This window comes from Chiloscyllium plagiosum, unplaced genomic scaffold, assembly GCF_037043375.1.
Source record: "Chiloscyllium plagiosum isolate Xiang-an unplaced genomic scaffold, Cpla_swu_hap1 HiC_scaffold_48, whole genome shotgun sequence".
In the NCBI taxonomy this organism is placed as follows: Eukaryota; Metazoa; Chordata; class Chondrichthyes; order Orectolobiformes; family Hemiscylliidae; genus Chiloscyllium; species Chiloscyllium plagiosum.
In genome coordinates this window covers 17,707,529-17,731,641 of record NW_028270186.1, presented here as the reverse complement: position 1 = coordinate 17,731,641, position 24,113 = coordinate 17,707,529, and the positions used below count along the sequence as shown (strand labels likewise).

The 24,113-nt window shown below is 51.1% G+C and overlaps 1 protein-coding gene across 1 annotated transcript; it reads right to left on the bottom strand.

The window, feature by feature from the left end:
• Window positions 1–4,369: 4,369 nt before the first annotated feature.
• On the bottom strand, window positions 4,370–20,170 carry rnf181 (ring finger protein 181). Its single transcript, XM_043681644.2, has 5 exons — window positions 20,066–20,170; window positions 13,878–14,011; window positions 13,103–13,218; window positions 10,711–10,785; window positions 4,370–5,355 (listed from the first exon to the last, which is right to left on the bottom strand). The coding sequence occupies exons 1-5, from the start codon at window positions 20,149–20,151 to the stop codon at window positions 5,296–5,298; spliced, it is 471 nt and encodes a 156-aa protein (XP_043537579.1). The 5' UTR covers window positions 20,152–20,170; the 3' UTR covers window positions 4,370–5,295.
• Between the last annotated feature and the right edge of the window lie 3,943 nt (window positions 20,171–24,113).

Below are 24,113 nucleotides of genomic sequence, written 5' to 3'. Positions count from 1 at the left end.
AAATGGGGACCTCGCATTTATCATCCATCCATCTGCCCACTCACTTAACCAAGCCAGTGGGGAAAAGTAAAATGGATAATCCAAGTTATATTCTCAGACATTTGCTGCTCTTTGCCCTCGGTCCAGAATCGGTCACAGTGTTCCAAATTCGGAAGGGGAATTCTCAGTCAGGTCATGCACTGTGGTGTATGGCCACTATTGGAGAACGGAATTAAGCTCCATTAGGATCTCCAAGTCAGTTGAGTCTTACTGACGCTCGACACCCCCATTCGGCTGAGGAAGAAGGGTTGTGAACCGAAGTAGAGAAGAAAACTGGCCTGCAGAAACGTCACGGCCTACAATTTCCAGGTAGCTACTGCCACCTCTGTGATTGCACCGAGATTATTTGAACCCCAAAGTCAAAAGCCACAAGGTGACAACAAGAGGATAGGTTCCATCAATCCCTTTTCTCATGATAGAAGTGAGTTATCCCATTGTAGCATTAACCTTACAGAAGCAGACAATACACACACATTTCCATCCCTTTCATACGTAGAAAGGCAGACACACTTTGGCTAGATTAGACTGTGGTGCTGGCAAAGCACAGCAGGTCAGGCAGCATCCGAGGAGCAGGAAAATTGACGTTTCGGGCAAAGGCACTTCATAATATTAAACAAATTTAGCTGAAGTCTTTCATCTTTTAGAATAATCATGTTAGTTTCGGTTCCTTCATATGTTTTTAAAGTTACATCCTCAAGATAGCTTTAACAAAAGGTGCCACCTCAGCCTGGATAATGCATTGAAGGTGTGAGGTTAAACTCTGTCTCTGTCCTATTGTTAGGTCAGACTGATTCTGTTTCTAAAGTGGGATTTACCAGACCTTACATGGATTTTTGCAGTTTTTGAGGAAAATAGAATGTAATTCTGCAAGTACAAACTCACCCCATAAACTTAGACGTGTGTGCATGCATGTGAGTATGGGGGTGTGAGTGTCTGTGAGACAGTGTGTGTTTGTGTACGTGTGTGTGTAATGTGTTATAAGGCTGTGAGAGGGTGCACGTGTGACCGTATGTGAGAGAGCTTGTATGAGAGACGGTCAGCGCGAGTACCACTTACAACCCTTAAACAATATGTCACTTTCCTGATGAAGGGCTTATGCCTGAAACGTCAATTTTCCTGCTCTTCGGATGCTGCCTGACCGGCTGTGCTTTGCCAGCACCACTCTAATCTAGCCAAACTGTGTGTCTGCCTTTCTACAGAGGAAAGGGATGGAAATGTGTGTGTATCGTGTCTGCTTCTGTAAGGTTAACGCCAAGGATTACAAAAACGCTATCGTTGCCACTTATAACCCAAGATGTCATCCTCAAAGGAACGGTGGCTGTCTGCTCACTCTGTCCTTGGGGAATAGCACATGACCTTAGAAGACTAAATGATGCAGTGGTGAAGGTATGTGGTATGGGGGAAGGAGAATACAATGTGGTCATTTGAACGTTGAGAATACTTACAGACAATTAACCAGCAAAGTACAATACTGCTACCTAGTGGATCATTACAGTATTACATGGAAAATATAAAGAACTGCTTTTAAGCAAAGTTAAAAAACACACACCAGGTTATAGTCCAACAGGTTTAACTGGAAGCACACTAGCTTTCAGAGCACTGTTCCTTCACAAGCACCTGAAGGAGTGGCGCTCTGAAAGCTAGTGTGTGTGATTTTTAACTTTGCACACCGTAGTCCAACACCGGCCATTTCCAAATCATGCCTTTAAGCAGGACGCAAAGTGAAAAAACGTAAGGACTGTTTTGAAGTTGATTTTCTCCTTGAGAGGTTCAACACGGGATCCTTTTGTTTTGTTCATACACAGGAAGGAGGGCATCATTGGCTAGTCCTCTGCATTAACAGTCTTCGAATACCAGTAGATTAGAAGTGGTGCTGGAAAAGCACAGCAGGTCAGGCAGCATCCGAGGAGCTGTGTTTTCTAGCATGGACGGGTTGGACCGAAGGATCTGTTTCCATGCTGCACATCTCTATGACTCTTATGAACTCCCTGGTCTCTCGCCCATCACAGTCAGACATCTCTGACTGCCCTCAGTTGGCAAGGATGAGTTCCACCAAAGCAGAACTGACAAAGATCTTTACTTGGGTTCCAAAACCCATTAGGGTAAAAACAATGACTGCAGATGCTGGAAACCAGATTCTGGATCAGTGGTGCTGGAAGAGCACAGCAATTCAGGCAGCATCCGAGGACAGGCAAAATCGACGTTTCGGGCAAAAGCCCTTCATCAGGAATAAAGACAGAGAGCCTGAAGCATGGAGAGATAAGCTTGAGGAGAGTGGGGGTAGGGACAGAATAGCATAGAGTACAATAGGTCAGTGGGGGAGGAGATGAAGGTGATAGGTCAGGGAGGAGTGGATAGGTGGAGAAGGAGCTAGGCAGGTTGGACAAGTCCGGAGAAACTAGGATGAGGTAGGGGAAGGGGAAATGAGGAAACTGTTGAAATCCACATTGATGCCCTGAGGTTGAAGTGTTCCGAGGCGGAAGACGAGGCGTTCTTCTTCCATGCGTCTGGTGGTGAGGGAGCGGCGATGGAGGAGGCCCAGTACCTCCATATCCTCAGCAGAGTGGGAGGGGGAGTTGAAATGTTGAGCCACGGGGCGGTGTGGTTGATTGGTGCGGGTGTCCCGGAGATGTTCCCTAAAGCGCTCTGCTAGGAGGCGCCCAGTCTCCCAAATGTAGAGGAAACCGCATCGGGAGCAACGGATACAATAAATGATATGAGTGGATGTGCAGGTAAAACTTTGATGGATGTGGAAGGCTCCTTTAGGGCCTTGGATGGAGGTGAGGGAGGAGGTGTGGGCACAGGTTTTACAGTTCCTGCGGTGGCAGGGGAAAGTGCCAGGATGGGTCGTAGGGGGGCGTGGACCTGACCAGGTAGTCACGGAGGGAACGGTCTTTGCGGAAGGCGGAGAGGGGTGGGGAGGGAAATATATCCCTGGTGGTGGGGTCTGTTTGGAGGTGGCGGAAATGTCGGCGGATGATTTGGTTTATGCGAAGGTTGGTAGGGTGGAAGGTGAGCACCAGGGGCGTTCTGTCCTTGTTGCGGTTGGAGGGGTTGGGTCTGAGGGCGGAGGTGCGGGATGTGGACGAGATGCGTTGGAGGGCATCTTTAACCACGTGGGAAGGGAAATTGCGGTCTCTAAAGAAGGAGGCCATCTGGTGTGTTCTATGGTGGAACTGCTCCTCCTGGGAGCAGATACGGCGGAGGCAGAGGAATTGGGAATACGGGATGGCATTTTTGCAAGAGGTAGGGTGGGAAGAGGTGTAATCCAGGTATCTGTGGGAGTCGGTGGGTTTGTAGAAAATATCAGTGTCAAGTCGGTTGTCACTGATGGAGATGGAGAGGTCCAGGAAGGGGAGGGAGGTGTCAGAGATGGTCCAGGTAAATTTAAGGTCAGGGTGGAATGTGTTAGTGAAGTTGATGAATTGCTCAACCTCCTCGCAGGAGCATGAGGTGGCGCCAATACAGTCATCAATGTAGTATACTCCACTGCCAGTGGGCACTTTCTGAGGCGTTGCACAGACACAGCAGGGCGTTAAACATCAGAACCGGAGCCTGTCCTATTCCTATCGCTTTGTGAAACAAGACTTCCCCCCCCTTCTTGGAGCGTGGAGACAAGAATTCACTGCAGTAATCAGAACGCTTCTCCGAGGGAAAGCAATTTTTGTTTTCGGCTTTATCTGGCAGTTTGCTGGAAACTCAGGCTCTTTGTCCTGGGGAGTGAGCGATTCACCAAAAAAGCACAAACGTGGACCGACACCCGGACAAAGCAGTGGAGGCAAAGATCCTATAATCAAACAGCTGGGTGAGGCAGTGTGGGTCAGCCCAAGTGGACGAGTCAAACATGCTCTTCCTGGAGTCAAATTACGTTAAGATCTGCACTGGATGGCACAAATGTCCTAACTATGGATCACTTCTGACAGGTCATTTACAGAATTCTTACAGGGTAGATGCCGATAAGATGTTTCCCCTCTATCTGGGGAGTCTTAGGTTAAAAAGGGGGGCAAGCAGGTCATTTAGAACCGGAGACAAGAAGAAATTCCTTTTCCCAGAGGATGGCAAACCTGGATAACTCTTCGCGCCCGGAGAGCTGCGGATGCAGGAAGACAGGAGTCGGTAGATTTCTGGTTATTAATGGCATCCTGCTTTCAGATTTCTGGGAATGGCAGGACTTTGCCTAGGCACATTGCTATAACTTGAAAAATACCAAGGCAATGCTGTTCAGCGGAAATACTCTATTAGGCAAAACTGCGTCCAACTCTGTTCTGTAGTGCTCGCAGCAAATAAAAAAAAAGTTGTTTGGCTTTCTCTATTAAAAGGCCACATCCAATACTTGGTTAGACAATTCATTTCCAGCAGAAAGCATTCACCATATGACAAAGCAAGTTCACAAGCCTATTGGCCCAACGTGCCCGAGAGTCACATTAAAGGAGCACGCAGATTCACAACTACAGAATAGACTTTGCATAGAGCCAGTGATTTTTAAAAGACTCTTTTAAATGTCAAAAAGGCCAGTCAAACTAACATTTGAAGATGCACTGCTCGTGACTTCCCGCCTACAGGAGGAGCAGTGGGGTTTCTTCACCGCCATCAGCTCATTGTAAATGGTTTGCCTTAGTCATGCAATGTTAAACGGCATGTGCTCAATCCCAGCTCCAAAGCCATTAAAACCTTCTAACTGACCCACTGACAAGGACGCACTGGGAACTCAATCCCTGGAACAGATCTTAAGGCAGCCCAGAAGGAGGAAAAGAAATACAGAGCACCTGAACTAATAAAAAGAGGGAAATGGATTATGGATACAATTTCAATTCAAAAGGCTCTCAAACCACACAGCAGTAAGTCAGAGAAACACCAGTGAGATGGACTGATGATTTGAGATTGTTAGTGCAGAGATTCTGTTGTACAGACATTTAATATTTCACACATTTTTTGGTCCAATAGATCCAATTTCTGGAAGAAAACTTTCAAATGGAATTGGGTTTGTAAAGAACAGGCGTTGCGATTGTTGGCGGCTCCAGTAACAATGTCCCGAAGCACACGGAGATGGCGAAGACACGAACTCTTCCACAGCGCCCGTCAGATTTGCAGAAACCCAGTCTCAAAGTGCACCGCGCTACCTGCTGGTTTCAAAGGGAAAGGAAAGCAGGGTCCATTCCGACAACTCTTCAGAAGCTCCGGGAGCCTGACCAGGAGCCACCGGGATGGCGGGAAAGAAAACGCACCGAGGGGCTCGAAGGACCATGCCCCGGTTGGTCATGTGTACATGGCACCATGCAGGTATTCCAGGCGGTGCTCCTTCTGCTTCCTTCGCTCCTGCAGAAAGAGAGCAATAGAGGTGACCTTTCACAGCAGGAAAGAACTCACTTAATACTCGGATCTTGCCAGGTGTAGATAGCTGATTATCTGCAAGACTAATCTTTCAAATATTCCTGCATGTTGACTGGCAGACTGTAGGTGAATGGAATTCTTCAGATGTGATGCTAACTATCCGAAGCCTTAAAACAGCTCATATTAGTGACAGGGTGCTATGGTCGCTCCTGCCGGAACAAAGGCCAAAGAACATTCCAGCCCAGGAACAGGCCCTTTGGCCCTACAAGCCTATCCTGATCCAGATTCTCCATCTAAATCTGTCGCCTATTTTCGAAGGGTCTGTGTCCCTCTGCTCCCTGCCCATTCATGTATCATATCGTATCAATGTGGAATAGCCTGGAGGCAGAACGCCTCATCTTCCACCTCCGCACCCTCCAACCCCATGGCATCAATGTGGATTTCACCAGTTTCCTCATTTCCACTCCCCCACCTTACTGCAGTTCCAACCTTCCAGCTCATGACCTGTCCCACCCGTCCATCTTCCTTCCCACTATCCGCTCTACCCTCCTCTCCGACCCATCACCTTTACCCCCACCTCCATCCACCTATTGCACCCTCAGCTACCTACCCTCCAGCCCCAGCCCCACAACCCCTCCCCATTTATCTCTCCACTCCCGAGGCTGCCAGCCTCATTCCTGAAGAAGGGCTTTTGCCCGAAACGCCGATTCTCCTGCTCCTCGGATGCTGCCTGACCTGCTGTGCTTTTGACTCTAATCTCCTGCATCTGCAGTCCTCACATTCGCCATTCATGGATCTGTCTAGATGCATCTTCAATGACGCTATCGTGCCCTCCTCTACCACACTCCACTGGCAACGCCTTCCAGGTGCCCACCAGCCTCTGCGTGAAGATTTTTCCACACAATATCTCCCTTAAACCTTTCCCCTCTCATCTTGAACTTGTGACCCCTAGAAATTGAGTCACCCCCCCCACTCTGTCTGTACCTCTCTTGATTTTGTAGACCTCAATCAGGTCTCTCTAATAAAAATAATGCTACCTTTCCTCCATAGCTAGCGCCCTTAATACCAGGGCAACAGCCTGGTGAACCTCCCCTGCACCCTCTCCAAAGCGTCCACATCCTTTTGCTGAGGGGGGTGACCAGAACTGTACGCGGTATTCCAAATTGAGCCCACACACTCCAACAAATACCAATTCCAATTCTACTTAACCCACCTCCAACAAAATGAACAAAAAAAGGTATTAACCCCCTGAATACAATCACAGAATCCCTAATACACCTTGGAATTATGACTGTCACTTATTGGCAGCAGGATCGCAGCCATATTCCCTATCTGAGGTGATTGGGATTAACATGTATGCTGGCAACCCACATACCACTCACCCAAGATGTAAATCTATTAAAAGTGCTCTGCATAGCCTTCGAGAATGTGACATGTGGGTCACCTTTATTCAGAATGACCCAATACACACTAAATCGTTGAAAAGCAGCTTCCTCAATTGAAGGTTTAACTATTGCTGGGATACTGCCAGGCCCGGAGAATTGCAGCTTTTCAGGAGAGCTCAGAAAGGCAGGGCTCGCTGCACTCGGAACGGAGGAGGCTGCGGGGAGACGTGATTGAAGTGTACAAGATTGTGAGGGACCTGGTGCGGGGAATGATCTCGGAGCAGAGGGGTTGGTGACCAGGGGGCATCGAGTTAACGTGATGGGTTAGAGGAGCAACCCATTGCCTGAAAGGGTAGTCAAGACAGAAACCCATTGAAATGGCGTCTGGAAAGCAATGGAAATCCCATCACCTCCAGGGATAAGGGGCAAACGCTGGAACTTGGGATGAGGGCAGGTGGATGTTGGCAGGCAAGCGCGATGGGCAGAGTTGTCTCCTTCTGTATCATTTGCCTTTTTAAAAAATATTTAATAAGAGATGGAATATGGAGAGGGAGCGAGCGGATGAAGTGCCCCCTGAGGAGCTCCAGCACAGAAACAATGAGCCAACAGAACTTCTTCAAACCAAAGCATAAACAGAGAGTCGAGTGCACGCGCCCCTCAACCCCAGTAAGTACTCACCAGCGGAAACCGCCGAATAACGGTCTCGAGGACAATCCAATTATCGGCCTGTCTGCCGGGAAGCTTGGGGGGGGCACAGTGATGCAAACACCCGAGTGTAGCACCCACACAGAGGTGAGCTGGCTCAGGAAGCAAGCCTGCACTGTGAACCCCAACCACTATTTATTCCTTAAAATTCCTCGCAGGCATTGGTGGCAAGGCCAATCTTTGTTGCCCATCGGGCGTTGCCTTTGAACCAAGGGGCTGGCTACACTAGTCAGCTGGGCGGCACAATGATTAGCGCTGCTGCCTCACGGCACCAGGGACCCAGGTTCGATTCCAGCCTCGGGCAACTGTCTGTGTGAAGTTTGCACAATCTCCCCAGTCTGCGTGGGTTTCCTCCCACAGTCCAAAGATGTGCAGGTTAGGGTGGATTGGCCATGCTAAATTACCCATAGTGCTCAGGGATGTGCAGGTTAGGGTGGATTGGCCGTGCTAAATTACCCATAGTGCTCAGGGATGTGCAGGTTAGGGTGGATTGGCCGTGCTAAATTACCCATAGTGCTCAGGGATGTGCAGGTTAGGGTGGATTGGCCATGCTAAATTACCCATAGTGCTCAGGGATGTGCAGGTTAGGGTGGATTGGCCATGCTAAATTACCCATAGTGTTCAGGGATGTGCAGGTTAGGGTGGATTGGCCGTGCTAAATTACCCATAGTGCTCAGGGATGTGCAGGTTAGGGTGGATTGGCCGTGCTAAATTACCCATAGTGCTCAGGGATGTGCAGGTTAGGGTGGATTGGCCGTGCTAAATTACCCATAGTGCTCAGGGATGTGCAGGTTAGGGTGGATTGGCCATGCTAAATTACCCATAGTGCTCAGGGATGTGCAGGTTAGGGTGGATTGGCCATGCTAAATTACCCATAGTGTTCAGGGATGTGCAGGTTAGGGTGGATTGGCCGTGCTAAATTACCCATAGTGCTCAGAGATGCGCAGGTTAGGGTGGATTGGCCATGCTAAATTACCCATAGTGCTCAGGGATGTGCAGGTTAGGGTGGATTGGCCATGCTAAATTACCCATAGTGCTCAGGGATGTGCAGGTTAGGGTGGATTGGCCGTGCTAAATTACCCATAGTGCTCAGGGATGTGCAGGTTAGGGTGGATTGGCCATGCTAAATTACCCATAGTGCTCAGGGATGTGCAGGTTAGGGTGGATTGGCCATGCTAAATTACCCATAGTGTTCAGGGATGTGCAGGTTAGGGTGGATTGGCCATGCTAAATTACCCATAGTGCTCAGGGATGTGCAGGTTAGGGTGGATTGGCCATGCTAAATTACCCATAGTGCTCAGGGATGTGCAGGTTAGGGTGGATTGGCCGTGCTAAATTACCCATAGTGCTCAGATGCGCAGGTTAGGGTGGATTGGCCATGCTAAATTACCCATAGTGCTCAGGGATGTGCAGGTTAGGGTGGATTGGCCATGCTAAATTACCCATAGTGCTCAGGGATGTGCAGGTTAGGGTGGATTGGCCGTGCTAAATTACCCATAGTGCTCAGGGATGTGCAGGTTAGGGTGGATTGGCCATGCTAAATTACCCATAGTGCTCAGGGATGTGCAGGTTAGGGTGGATTGGCCATGCTAAATTACCCATAGTGTTCAGGGATGTGCAGGTTAGGGTGGATTGGCCGTGCTAAATTACCCATAGTGCTCAGAGATGCGCAGGTTAGGGTGGATTGGCCATGCTAAATTACCCATAGTGCTCAGGGATGTGCAGGTTAGGGTGGATTGGCCATGCTAAATTACCCATAGTGTTCAGGGATGTGCAGGTTAGGGTGGATTGGCCGTGCTAAATTACCCATAGTGCTCAGGGATGTGCAGGTTAGGGTGGATTGGCCATGCTAAATTACCCATAGTGCTCAGGGATGTGCAGGTTAGGGTGGATTGGCCATGCTAAATTACCCATAGTGTTCAGGGATGTGCAGGTTAGGGTGGATTGGCCGTGCTAAATTACCCATAGTGCTCAGGGATGTGCAGGTTAGGGTGGATTGGCCATGCTAAATTACCCATAGTGCCCAGGGATGTGCAGGTTAGGGTGGATTGGCCGTGCTAAATTACCCATAGTGCTCAGGGATGTGCAGGTTAGGGTGGATTGGCCATGCTAAATTACCCGTAGAGTTAGGTGCATTAGTCAGGGGGAAATGGTTCTGGGTGGGTTACTCTTCGGAGGGTCGGTGTGGACTATTTGGACTGAAGGGCCTGTTTCTACACTGTAGGGAGTCTAATCTGAAGAGTCACCCACACTGCTGTGGGTCTGGAGTCACATGTGTGAATGCATTTCCCAATGGACAGTCGCAACCACATGAGTTTTTTTTTAAAAAAATACAAATCAATGGTCAGTTCATGACCATCATTACTGAGATGGGTTTTCACCAATGCATTGAATTTAAATTCTATTCGCTACCGTGACATGATTTGAACCATTAGCCTGGCTCCCTGGATTACTCAGCGAATGACATAACCACAACGCCGGCTGCTCCCTTTCCTTTGTGGGACTTGGGCGTCGCTTGGGCATTGATAGCCCACCCCCTGTGTGCCCCCTTGAGAAGGTGGGGGTGAGCGGCCATCTTGACTCGCTGACCCACAATGCCCTGAGGGAGGGAATTCCAGGATTTTGACCCAACAGCTGTAAAGGAACAGCCGATACATTTCCAAGTCAGGGTGGTGAGTGGCTCGGAGGGGAACCCGCAGGGGGTGGTGCCCCTGATTCCTGGTCGCCTTAGTTCATGGAATGCCCTGCCAGTAGCAGTGGTGGACTCTCCCTCATTATGGGCATTTAAGCGGGCATTGGATAGGCATATGGAGGATAGTGGGCTAGTGTAGGTTAGGTGGGCTTGGATCGGCGCAACATCGAGGGCCGAAGGGCCTGTACTGCGCTGTATTCTTCTATGTTCTATGTTGTCCCTCCAGATGGAAGTGGTCGTGGGTTTGGAAGGTGCTGCCTGAGGAACTTTGGTGAATCTCATCGAATTTTAAACCCTGAATCATCACAGCTTCAACAGTTTCTGTTCAAGGCGATCCAAGCTCTTTCCATTTACTTCTTTGCCAACTGGGATGCAGTCAGAAGGGATGCATGTGCTGTTTGCATTTCCTTAGAGACAGAAGTGGCAATTTGGCGGACAGAAATCATCAGCAAAAGAACTTTGTTTCGGACAGCCTCGCTACAAAGCACAAGCTGACACAGGAAAGAGCAAACACAGCGCACAGCAAGAGCTCAGAGAGTGGGAGCAGAGTCGCCTTACCCTGTCTTGCTTGTACTCCTCGTACTCTGGATTGTCAGTGGGCAACTCGAGTCTGCACAACGGACAGGAATTCGTCTGAGGGAACAGAACAGGAGAGGTGAGCACGACTGAGCAAGGCAGACGGTGAGCCACTGGTACCTAGACCGACCGATGGAGAAGCTCGCTACGTTCCTAACCCCACCCACGCTGTTTATGGAATGCGTCTCATTGCACTGCCTCCTGGAGGGTATGGTAACAGAACAAGGTAAAACAAGGGGCAAAGCTCTTTATTGGTGGGATAGGTGAGCTGCCTTCTTGAGTCGCTGCAGTCCATATGCTTGACCCACAAGGCCATTAGGGAGGGAGTTCCAGGAGTTTGACCCAGCGACACTGAAGGAACGACCAAAATATTGCCAAGTCAGGACGGTGAGGGGCTCGGAGGGGAACCAGCAGGGGGTGGTGTTCCCATGTATCTGCTGCACCTTGTCCTTCTAGACGGAAGTGATCGTGGGGTTTGAAAGGTGCTGCCTGAGATACTTTGGTGAATTTCTGTAGTGCAGCTTGTAGCTGGTGCACACTGTTGTTACTGAGCATCACTGGTGCAGGGAGTGGATATTTGTGGATGTGGTGCCAATCAAGCAGACTGCTTTGTCCTGGAAGCATAGGGCTTCATAGATTCCCTCCAGCGTGGAAACAGGCCCTTCGGCCCAACAAGTCCATAGCGACCCTCCGATGAGTAACCCATCCAGACCCATTCCCCTACCCTATTACTCTACATTTACCTCTGACTAATGCACCTACCCTATACATCCCTGAACATGATGGGTAATTTAGCATGGCCAATCCACCCTAACCTGCACAGTCTTTGGAGTGTGGGAGGAAACCGGAGCACCCGGAGGAAGCCCACGCAGACACGGGGAGAAAGTGCAAACTCCACACAGAAATCGCCCCGAGGCTGGAATCGAACCTGGGACCCTGGTGCGGAGACAGCAGTTGCTAGCTTCGAGTGGTGTTGGAGTTGCCTCCCATCCAGGGCAAATGGGGAGTATTCCATCACACCCTCCTGACTTGAGCCTTGCCGATGATAGTGCAGGCTTTGGGGAGCCAGGAGGAGAGTTACTCGCTGCAGGATTCCAGCCTCTGACCTGCTACTGTAGCCACTTGTAGCAGGGCTAATCGAGGTTCTTGTCAAGATTAGAGTGGTGCTAGGAAAGCTCAGCAACTCAGGCAGCATCCGAGGAGCAGGAAAACCGACGTTTCGGGCATTTCCTGAAGAAGATTATTTGGCCCGAAATGTCAATTTTCCCGCTCCTCGGATGCTGCCTGAGTTGCTGTGCGTTTCCAGCACCACTCTAATCTTGACTCTGATCTCCAATATCTGCAGCACGCACTTTCACACAATTGAGTGTCTAGTCAACTGTAACTCCAGGATGTCAATAGTAGGGATTCAGTGATGGTAAACCACTGAATGTCAGGGGGCAGTAGTTAGAGGAGCGTCAGAGGCTGAGGGGTGACTTTATAGAGGTTTACAAAATTATGAGGGGGCATGGATAGGGTAAATAGAAAAGTCTTTTCCCTGGGGTTGGGGAGTCCAGAACTAGAGGGCATAGGTTTAGGGTGAGAGGGGAAAGATATAAAAGAGACCTAAGGGGCAACTTTTTCACACAGAGGGTGGTACGTGTATGGAATGAGCTGCCAGAGGACGTGGTAGAGGCTGGAACAATGACAACATTTAAAAGGCATCTGGATGGGTATATGAATAGGAAGGGTTTGGAGGGATATGGGCCGGGTGCTGGTAGGTGGGACTAGATTGGGTTGGGATATCTGGTCGGCATGGACGGGTTGGACCGAAGGGTCTGTTTCTGTGCTGTACATCTCTATGACTCTATGTTCAAAGCCCAGGCATTTGTGCTGTGTGAATGTTACTCACCTTGGGAGCCTAAACCTGGATATTCTTCAGGTCTTGCTGTATTTGAACACGGAGTGCTTCAGTCCATAAATGTGGACAGAGCAAAGAAAATGCTGGAAGGCAGCGAAAGATCAACTCACACTTCAAATGGGACTTTTGGTTAGAATGCTTGGCTGTACTGCCTTTGCCTCAGACGTGACTGTGATCCCCTCGATTGAACCAAGTCAGGAAGGGGGCGAGAAATAGGTGGGGAGCAGCCGAAGTGGAGGGAAGCACGGTGGGCTGGACACGGATGTGCAGTTCAGTCTGCAATCGCTCAGAAAATTGAACAGCTCAGAACAATGAGGTTTCAGCCAGAGAGATGAGCCACTCAGAAAGCTTTGAGTCATCCATAGTGAAGGAGATTACCAATCACAGTCAGAGGAAAGGGAAGCGAAGGATGGAAAGCTAAAACTGTCCGAGTCAACGGAAACAACTCAAGACGTAAGACAGGCACCCACATACCTTTCCCAACCAGGGCACGAGACAACCAGAGTGGAAGAAATGTTCACACGGCATCTTCTTCACCTTCTCCTCTTCCTCAAACTCCAGTAAACAGACCGGACACTTCAGGCCTTTATCTGAGTGACAAAAACATTAACAGCTCTCATTCTAACAAGGCACACGATTATAGTGTTACTGCATGCAGCCTTATGACAGGTTTCTGCCACTTGGTTCACAAATACTGAAAACACTGGAAATATCAGCGGATCAGATAGCATCTGTACGGAGAGCGAGAGAGAGAGAGAGAGAGCGAGCACGCTCCATATTTGGTGTCTCGTAACATTTGTCAGAATGAATCTTAATTTTGAGAGTAATTCCTAGTTTTTGTTCCCCATCACTGATGATGAGCTGCTTTCTTGAACCACTGCAGTCCATGTGATGTAGGGACATGGTGTTGTTAAGGAGGAGATTCCAGGTTATTATTTTGCAAGGGATCAAGAAGTATCGAGAATTGTTTGTTCTCCTGCAGGAAACTGAACAGACAAAAGGAAGTCTCGACAGGAATTAGCGTGCAGGGATGCAGGGAGCGCTTGGGGGAATGGGATTCACTGGATTAACGCTACCAGGCTGAATGGCCTCAATTTGTGACGCACTGACTTTCTGCCCCCCCCAAGGTTAAGGATTAAACCTCGAACCTGCTGACCTGTATTGCGTATGACACCAATGACGTGACAATTCTGAACTGTGGACTCTGCAGATTGCTACGGACACCAACCCTGGCCCTGAAAAGTCTTACCTGCTTGTGCGGGTGTCACAGGGACTGTCGGGAGGTTCTGCACAATCTCCTTTTTAGCAGCGGGTGGCAGGCGGTGATCCCAGTCAGAGATATCCACCTGCCCGAGGTCGAGATCGATCCCTGCCAGCAAAGACCTGCAACCAACACAAAAGTAGAATGACACCCGTCGGTTAATGTGCATTTAATTCACTCTCCTAATCTTCACTGTTCTCCTTCACCAAAGGAGAAGCAGACTGTTCAGACCCTCCGGTCTACCCCAGGGAGCAGATACATGGGAACACCACCCCCTGGCAAGCTGCCCCTCAAGCCATCCCAAATTGGAAATATTTCGGCTGTTCCTCTAGTGTCGCTGGGTCAAAATCCTGGAACTGCCTCCCTAATTGCGCTGCGTGGGGGTCCGTACGCCACACTGACTACAGCCGTTCAAGAAGGTGGCTCATCAAAGGGGCAATTAGGGATGGGCAATAAACACTGGCCTCGCCAGTGGCACCCACCGCCCTTGAAAGAATCAATTTTTTAAAAAAGCTATTAATAACCCTGTAGGAAAACAGAACATTTCTTTACTCAGAACGGAGAGAATGTAGGTCTCGCTAATGAGAGGAAACGGTTGAGGCAAATCATTCCGGTGCTTTCTAAAGGGAACTGAAGCTGAGAGAAAAAACCAGAAGGCTGAGATGAGGTGGACAGAATAAGAGGTGTCCGCACACTTGTGTATACAGCGGCCTGTTTCTGTGGTGTATATTCCATTTTTGTTTGGAACACCACGCTTCATTCAATCTTAGCTTACAATCCTTCATTTCCTCCCTATATTAGCCAATCCATTCCTTTCAAAATTACTGCCCTCCACTGCAATCCTTCCTTGGCCTCGCACATCTTTCCAAGCTCATTTCTACAGCCTTTCCATACCTTCTCAACATACTTCTGCTGATAAAGGCTATCCCCAAAATTCTGTTTCTCCAACTCTCTGAACCTAGCTGCCAAACAAATTAGGGGAAGGAGGAGAGCTAAAATTCAGAATGACAGAAGAGAGAATATTTCAAAATACAGGAAAAGGTGGTGTAGACATGAAGGCAAGGCTGGATTATGTCTGAAGCAGAGATGATCACCAATTTGCACTTTATCCAGCTTTTTGAAAGAATACTTTGCATCAGTGCTTGCTGTGGAGAAGGACATGGAAGATACAGAATGTGGGGAAGTAGATGGTGACATCTTGAATAAACGTCCATCTTACTAAGGAAGTGGTGCTGGATGTCTTTCAACGCATAAACATAGATAAATCCCCAGGGCCCTGATCAGGTGCACCCTAGAGGTCGGTGGGAAGCTAGGGAAGTGATTGCTGGACCTCTTGCGGAGATATTTCGATCATCGATAGTCACAGGTGAGGTGCCAGAAGACTGGAGGTTGGCTAACGTGGTGCCACCGTTTAAGAAGGGCGGTAAAGACAAGTCAGGGAACTATAGACCAGTGAGTCTGACCTCAGTGGTGGCAAGTTGTTGGAGGGAATCCTGAGGGACAGGATGTACATGTATTTAGAAAGCCAAGACTGATTCAGGATAGTCAACATGGCTTTATGCGTGGGAAATCATGTCTCAGAAACTTGAGGATTGATGAGGGCAGAGCGGTGGATGTGATCTATATGGACTTCAGTAAGGTGTTCGACTAGCTAGCAAGGTTAGATCTCATGGAATACAGGGAGAACTAGCCATTTGGATACAGAATTGGCTCGAAGGTAGAAGACAGAGGGTGGTGGGGGAGGGTTGGAATGGAGGCTGTGACCAGTAGCGTGCCACAAGGATCCACTACTCTTTGCCATTTATATAACGGATTTGAATACGAACGTAGGAGGTATAGTATGTTAGTTCGTGAATGACACCAAAATTGGAAGTGTAGTGGACAGCGAAGAAGGTTACCTCAGAGTACAACAGAATCGTGACCAGATGGGCCAATGGGCTGAGGAGTGGCAGATGGAGTTTAATTTAGATAAATGTGGGGTGCTGCATTTTGGAAAGGCAAATCAGGACAGGACTCATACACTTAATGGTTAAGTCCTGGGGAGTATTTCTGAATAAAGGGACCTTGGAGTGCAGGTTCATAGCTCCTTGAAAGTTGTTGTGGTTCTTTTCGCCGAGCTGGGAATTTGTGTTGCAGACGTTTCGTCCCCTGTCTCGGTGACATCCTCAGTGCTTGGGAGCCTCCTGTGAAGCACTTCTGTGATCTTTCCTCCGGCATTTATAGTGGTTTGTATCTGCCGCTTCCGGTTGCAGTGGTTAGTATATTGGGTCCAGGTCGATGTGTTTATTGATTGAATCTGTGGATGAGTGCCATGCCTCGAGGAATTCCCTGGCTGTTCTCTGTTTGGCTTGTCCTATAATAGTAGTGTTGTCCCAGTCGAATTCATGTTGCTTGTCATCTGCATGTGTGGCTACTAAAGCTAGCTGGTCATGTCGTTTCGTGGCTAGTTGGTGTTCATGGATACGGATCATTAGCTGTCTTCCTGTTTGTCCTATGTAGTGTTTTGTGCAGTCCTTGCATGGGATTTTGTACACTACGTTGGTTTTGCTCATGCTGGGTATCGGGTCCTTCGTTTTGGTGAGTTGTTGTCTGAGAGTAGCTGTTGGTTTGTGTGCTGTTATGAGTCCTAGTGGTCGCAGTAGTCTGGCTGTCAGTTCGGAAATGTTTTCGATGTATGGTAGTGTGGCTAGTCCTTTGGGTTGTGGCATATCCTCATTCCATTGTCTTTCCCTTAGGCATCTGTTGATGAAATTGCGGGGGTATCCGTTTTTGGCGAATACATTGTATAGGTGTTCTTCTTCCTCTTTTTGCAGTTCTGGTGTACTGCAGTGTGTTGTGGCCCTTTTGAACTTTCCTTGAAAGTGAAGTCTCAGGTAGATAGCATAGTGAAGGCGGCGTATAGTATGCTTCCTTATTTGGCCATAGCACTGAGTATAGGAGTTGCGAGGCCATGTTGCAGCTCTCCACAACACTGGATAGGCCACTGTTGGAATACTGCGTGCAATTCTGGTCTCCCTCCCTTAGGACGGATGTTGTGAAACTTGAAAGGATTCAAAAAGATTTACAAGGATGTTGCCAGGGTTGGAGGCTGAATCGGGTGGGCAGTTTTTCTTTGGAGTGTCGGAGGCTGAATGGTGACCTTATAGAGGTTTACAAAATTATGAGGGGCATGGATAGGGTAAACAGACAAGATCTTTTCTCTGGGGTGGGTAAGTCCAGAACTAGAGGGCATAGGTTTAGGGTGAGAGGGGAAAGAGATAAAAGAGACCTAAGAGGCAACTTTTTCACACAGAGGGTGGTACGTGTATGGAATGAGCTGCCAGAGGAAGTGGTGGAGGCTGGTACAATGACAACATTTATAAGGCATCTGGATGGGTATATGAATAGGAAGGGTTTGGAGGGATATGGGCCAAGTGCTGGCAAATGGACGAGATTAATTTAGGATATCTGGATGGGCATGAGCGAGTTGGACGGAAAGGTCTGTTTCCGTGCTGTACATCTCTATGACTCTAAATCTGCTGTGCTCCCTGGAGCAATACCAGGAGGAACCCCTCTTTACATTCAGAGAGCAAACAAAAACAGCTTCAGAAAATGCTGAGAAGGCGTAACAGATCATTCACATCCACAAGGCAAATGTATATCATAGTGAAAGACCATTTAGACGCGTCTGCGCCAATATGACAACTGTCCCCCCCACCCCTCTCCCATCTTCTCCCTCACCTCCAGCTTCACCCATCTTCCTCCCTTTGCCTATGCCTCACTACCCTACATCAGCTCTCTTTCCCTTGTCCACCAGCCTCCCCATTTGCCCTTTACACTCCTCTCTCTGCTTCCCCCCCATATCCTTTGCCTTCCCTTCCCTCTTTATCCCCCTCCCCCACTTGTCCCTTCTGTCTACCTCCCTCTTGTTCCCGTCCCTTCACCCCCACCCCCACTGCCTACCTCCCTCACCCCTTGTCCCCTCCCCCCCATTCCCTTCAACACTCCCCTCCAACCGCACCCCCGGTCCGTCCCGTCCCCTCCCCCTTGTTCGCCTCCGTCCCCACCCCCTTCTCCCCCTTGTTCCCCCCCCGTCCCCACCCCCTTCTCCCCTCACCCCTTGTTCCCCCCCGTCCCCACCCTCTTCTCCCCTCCCCCCCTTGTTCCCCCCCCGTCCCCACCCCCTTCTCCCCTCCCCCCCCCTTGTTCCCCCCCGTCCCCACCCCCTTCTCCCCTCCCCCCCCGTCCCCACCCCCTTCTCCCCTCCCCCCCCCCGTCCCCACCCCCTTCTCCCCTCCCCCCCTTGTTTCTCCACCCCCCACCCCCCCTTGTTTCTCCCCCCCCTTGTTTCCCCCCACCCCCCTTGTTTTCCCCCACCCCCACCCCCCCTTGTTTTCCCACCCCCCCTTGTTCCCCCCCTCGTTTTCCCACCCCCACTTGTTCCCCCCCTCGTCCCCACCCCCCCTTGTTTCCCCGTCCCCACCCCCCCTTGTTCCCCCCCTCGTCCCCACCCCCCCTTGTTCACCCTCTCGTCCCCATCCCCCCTCGTCCCCACCCCTCGTCCCCACCCCCCCTTGTTCCCTCTCTCGTCCCCACCCCCCCTTGTTCCCCCCCTCGTCCCCACCCCCCCTTGTTCCCCCCCTCGTCCCCGTTCCCCCCCTTGTTCCCCCCCTCGTCCCCACCCCCCCCCGTTCCCCCCCCTCGTCCCCACCCACCCCCTTGTTCCCCCCCTCGTCCCCGTTCCCCCCCTTGTTCCCCCCCCTCGTCCCCGTTCCCCCCCCCCGTTCCCCCCCCTCGTCCCCACCCACCCCCTTGTTCCCCCCCTCGTCCCTGTTCCCCCCCTTGTTCCCCCCCCTCGTCCCCGTTCCCCCCCCTCGTCCCCGTTCCCCCCCTCGTTCCTCCTCCCCCCCCCTCGTTCCCCCCCCGTTCCTCCTCCCCCCCCCTCGTTCCCCCCCCCCGTTCCTCCTCCCCCCCCCTCGTTCCCCCCCCCGTTCCTCCTCCCCCCCCCTCGTTCCCCCCCCCGTTCCTCCTCCCCCCCCCTCGTTCCCCCCCCGTTCCTCCTCCCCCCCCTCGTTCCCCCCCCCGTTCCTCCTCCCCCCCCGTTCCTCCTCCCCCCCCTCGTTCCCCCCCCGTTCCTCCTCCCCCCCCCTCGTTCCCCCCCCCATTCCTCCTCCCCCCCCCTCGTTCCCCCCCCCGTTCCTCCTCCCCCCCCCTCGTTCCCCCCCCCGTTCCTCCTCCCCCCCCCTCGTTCCCCCCCCGTTCCTCCTCCCCCCCCCGTTCCTCCTCCCCCCCCCGTTCCTCCTCCCCCCCCCTCGTTCCCCCCCGTTCCTCCTCCCCCCCCTCGTTCCCCCCCCGTTCCTCCTCCCCCCCCTCGTTCCCCCCCCCATTCCTCCTCCCCCCCCCTCGTTCCCCCCCCCGTTCCTCCTCCCCCCCCCTCGTTCCCCCCCCCGTTCCTCCTCCCCCCCCCTCGTTCCCCCCCCGTTCCTCCTCCCCCCCCCGTTCCTCCTCCCCCCCCCTCGTTCCCCCCCGTTCCTCCTCCCCCCCCCTCGTTCCCCCCCCGTTCCTCCCCCCCCCTCGTTCCCCCCCCCGTTCCTCCCCCCCCTCGTTCCCCCCCCCCCTCGTTCCCCCCCCCCGTTCCTCCCCCCCCCTCGTTCCCCCCCCCCCGTTCCTCCCCCCCCCTCGTTCCCCCCCCCGTTCCTCCCCCCCCCTCGTTCTCCCCCCCCCTCGTTCCCCCCCTCCCCCTCGTTCCCCCCCTCGTTCCTCCCCCCCCCTCGTTCCCCCCCTCCCCCTCGTTCCCCCCCCCGTTCCTCCCCCCCCCTCGTTCCCCCCCTCCCCCTCGTTCCCCCCCTCCCCCTCGTTCCCCCCCCCGTTCCTCCCCCCCCCTCGTTCTCCCCCCCCCCCTCGTTCCCCCCCTCGTTCCTCCCCCCCCCTCGTTCCCCCCCTCGTTCCTCCCCCCCCCCTCGTTCCCCCCCTCGTTCCTCCCCCCCCCCTCGTTCCCCCCCCCCGTTCCTCCCCCCCTCGTTCCCCCCCCCGTTTCCCCCCCTCGTCCCCACCCCCTTCTCCCTCCCACCCCCAGTCCCCTTGTCCTCTACCCCACCCTTTGCCCGATGCTGTGTCCTGTCTCCTGGACCCTGGGCCGGGTGTATTCGGGACTAGCCGGCAGGGGGGGGGGGGGTGTCCGTGGTCCGTGTGTGTACCTGGCGAGCTCCAGCAGCGCGTTCTGCCGGTACTGTTCCTCGGGATCGGTCGCCTCGCAGTCGTGCTCCTCGAAATACGACGCCATCTTGTTCCGAGTGGGCGGGGCCGGCTCCGGCTCCCCTTGGGACGCCCGAGCGCGCGACCCGGACGCTGATGGATGGTTCGGTGCACCAATCACCGTGCCCGCTCCGTGCGGAAGCCAACCAGAGGCCTGGAGGGCGGGGCTAACGTCCGGCCTGTGTGACGCGCGGGGCTCCTATTGGCCGCGTCTACACACGTGACGTGGTTCCCGTCGGCGCGGTCTGAAGGTGGTTGTCCCGGTAACGGTTACCCCTAGCAACGCAGGAGGCCTGGTCTTGGACCAGACCCAGCATCATCCTCCCCATCACTCCACCACCTCACCCCCCCCCACTATATACAGACACAAATAATATGCTGTTGGTTACTCAACGCTTTTAAAATCTTAGGTGCAAATTACTGCAGATGTTGGAATCTGCACTGAAAGCAAGAAAATGTTGGAAATCACAGCGGTTCGGGCAGCAAACATGGAGAGGGAGCAAGCTAACATATCCCAGATCCTTTACAAATTCAGAATTTATTGTCATATGTAGTTTTAAAAGAAAAAAAATACAGTGAAGAGTGTTCAAAGTTGCCCAACATGGCGCCTCGAATGACAGAACTCGTGGTAACATCATAAATTACAAAATTAAGTTTATCAGAGTCCATTTAAGGACACCTGATCTAGAAGAAAGTCGATCTACGACTAGAACGACATGACGGGACGAAAACCGAAACGCCGGGACACCTCACCATTGGCTCGAATAGCCACTTGAATAGAAACGCTGGGCCGTCTGACCCCCCAACCGGGCTGCGACCCATGGATAAAACGACAAGCCAAGACCTTGGAACCTCGTGTTGGAAGCCAAAGACCGGGACAACCGCTCCAACAGAGACTGCTCTGCTGGCCTGAGACCAACCTGTCAAGAAAGACCGTCTCTTCAGATGGCCAGGAACAACCGCTGCTTAGGGAAAGCTCCCAGCTGAAGCATTTAAAATGAAGGTAAGTTGGATGTGATGTTATCCATTCTACTTGAACGTAGAGTCGCAGATAGATAGGATAGTGATGGCAGCGTTTGGTATGCTTTCCTTTATTGGTCAGAGTATTGAGTACAGGAGTTGGGAGTTAATGTTGCACCTGTACAGGACATTGGTTAGGCCCCTTTTGGAATATGGCATGCAATTCCGGTTTCCTTATTATCAGAAGAATGTGAAACTTGAAAGGGTGCAGAAAAGATTTACAAGGATGTTGCCAGGGTTGGAGAATGGAAGCTACAGGGAGGGGCCGAATAGGCTGTCTGATTTCCCTGGAGCATCGGAGGCTGAGGGGTGATCTTATAGAGGTTTATAAAATCATGAGGGGCATGGATAGGGTAAATAGACAAGATCTTTTCCTGTGGTGAGGGTGTCCAGAAAAAGAGAGGCATAGGTTTAGGGTGAGAGGGGAACGATATAAAAGGGACCTAAGGGGCAACATTTTCATACAGAGGATGGTGCACATGTATGGAACGAGCTGCCAGAGGAAGTGGTGGAGGCTGGTACAATGACAGCATTTAAAAGGCATCTGGATTGGTATGCGAATAGGAAGGCTTTAGAGGGGTATGGGCCAAGTGCTGACAAATGGGACTAGATTGGGTTTGGATATCAGGTCGGCATGGACAAGTTTAACCGAAGGGTCTGTTTCCATGCTGTACATCTTTATGACTGTATGACTCTAATTGAAATATATTAAAAATAGAAAATAGAGAAAAGAAAATAGTAAAGGCAAATGGATTAGATAAGCAACAGACTCTTGGGTTGAGGAGCACATGCTATATGTTGCTACCACTGCTGCCATTAGTTTAGCTGTGTTTCTGAATGACTAGTCTAATGGCATTGCCATAATGCCTTTGACTCCCCTAAAAATAACGATCTTGTGTGGGTAAGGTATAGAATGACCAGCTAATACTGAAACCAAAACATTAACGGTTAAACTCTAGGCTACATGTACCTGCCTTTTATATCCCTGAAATTAGAAGATTGGTCTATGACCTGATCGAGATGTTGAAAACGGTGATGGGATTCAATGATAGATGTAGAAAAACTGCTTCCCCCGGGGGGGGGGGGAAAGAGGATTCAAAACGAGTGGGGATAGATCAGGTTAGAGCGAGGCCATTGTAGAGTCATGCAATATGTAAACAGGCTATTCGGCCCAACTCATCCATGCTGATTTGATTTCCCAAACTGGACTCGCCCCTGCTGCCTGCATTTGTCCCATATCCCTCTAAACCTTTCCTATCCATGTGCCTGTCCAAATGTCTTTTTAGACTGATTAGCAAGGTTAGAGCGCATGGAATACAGGGAGAACTAGCCATTTGGATACAGAACTGGCTCAAAGGTAGAAGACAGAGATTGGTGGTGGTGGGTTGCTTTTCAGACTGGAGGCCTGTGACCAGTGGAGTGCCACAAGGATCGGTGCTGGGTCCTCTACCTTTTGTCATTTACATAAATGATTTGGATGCGAGCATAAGAGGTACAGTTCGTAAGTTTGCAAATAACACCAAAATTGGAGGTGTAGTGGACAGCGAAGAGGGTTACCTTAGATTACAACAGGATCTTGATCAAATGGGCCAATGGGCTGAGAAGTGGCAAATGGAGTTTAATTTAGATAAATGCGAGGTGCTGCATTTTGGGAAAGCAAATCTTAGCAGGACTTATACACTTAATGGTAAGGTCCTAGGGAGTGTTGCTGAACAAAGAGACCTTGGAGTGCAGGTTCATAGCTCCTTGAAAGTGGAGTCGCAGGTAGATAGAATAGTGAAGAAGGCGTTTGGTATGCCTTCCTTTATTGGTCAGAGTATTGAGTACAGGAGTTGGGAGGTCATGTTGCGGCTGTACAGGACATTGGTTAGGCCAGTGTTGGAATATTGTGTGCAATTCTGGTCTCCTTCCTATCGGAAAGATGTTGTGAAACTTGAAAGGGTTCAGAAAAGATTTACAAGGACGTTGCCAGGGTTGGAGGATTTGAGCTATAGGGAGAGGCTGAAGAGGCTGGGGCTGTTTTCCCTGGAGCATCGGAGGTTGAGGGGTGACCTTATAGGGGTTTACAAAATTATAAGGGGCATGGATAGGATAACTAGACAAAGTCTTTTCCTTTGGATCGGGGAGTCCAGAACTAGAGGGAATAGGTTTAGGGTGAGAGGAGAAAGATATAAAAGAGACCTAAGGGACAACATTTTCACGCAGAGGGTGGTACGTGTATGGAATAAGCTGCCAGAGGATGTGGTGGAGGCTGGTACAATTGCAATACTTAAGAGGCATTTGGATGGGTATATGAATAGGAAGTGTTTGGAGGGATATGGGCCAAGTGCTGGCAGGTGGGACTAGATTGGGTTGGGATATCTGATCGGCATGGACGGGTTGGACTGAAGGGTCTGTTTCCATGCTACACATCTCTATGACTCTAAATGATGTCATTGTACCCTTTCCGGTGGCAGCTCATTCCACACATACACCACCCTCTGTGTAAAAGGTTGCGCCTCAAGTCCCTTTTAAATCTTTCCCTCTTTCACCTTAAACCTATTCCCTCTAGTTTTGGACTCCCCTACCCTGGGGAAAAGACCTTTGCTATTCACCTTAATCTATGCCCCTCATGATTTTATAAACCTCTACGGGGTCACTCCACAACCTCCTACACCCCAGGAAAAAAGTCCCAGCCTCTCCTTAGAATTCAAGTCTTCCAGTCCTGGTAGACACATCGAGTCATAGAGATGTACAGCATGGAAACAGACCCTTCGGTCCAACCCGTCCATGCTGACCCAGATATCCCAACCCAATCTAGTCCCACCTGCCAGCACCCGGCCCATCTCCCTCCAAACCCTTCCTATTCATATACCCATCCAAATGCCTCTTAAATGTTGCAATTGTACCAGCCTCCACCACATCCTCTGGCAGCTCATTCCATACACGTACCACCCTCTGCGTGAAAAAGTTGCCCCTTAGGTCCCTTTT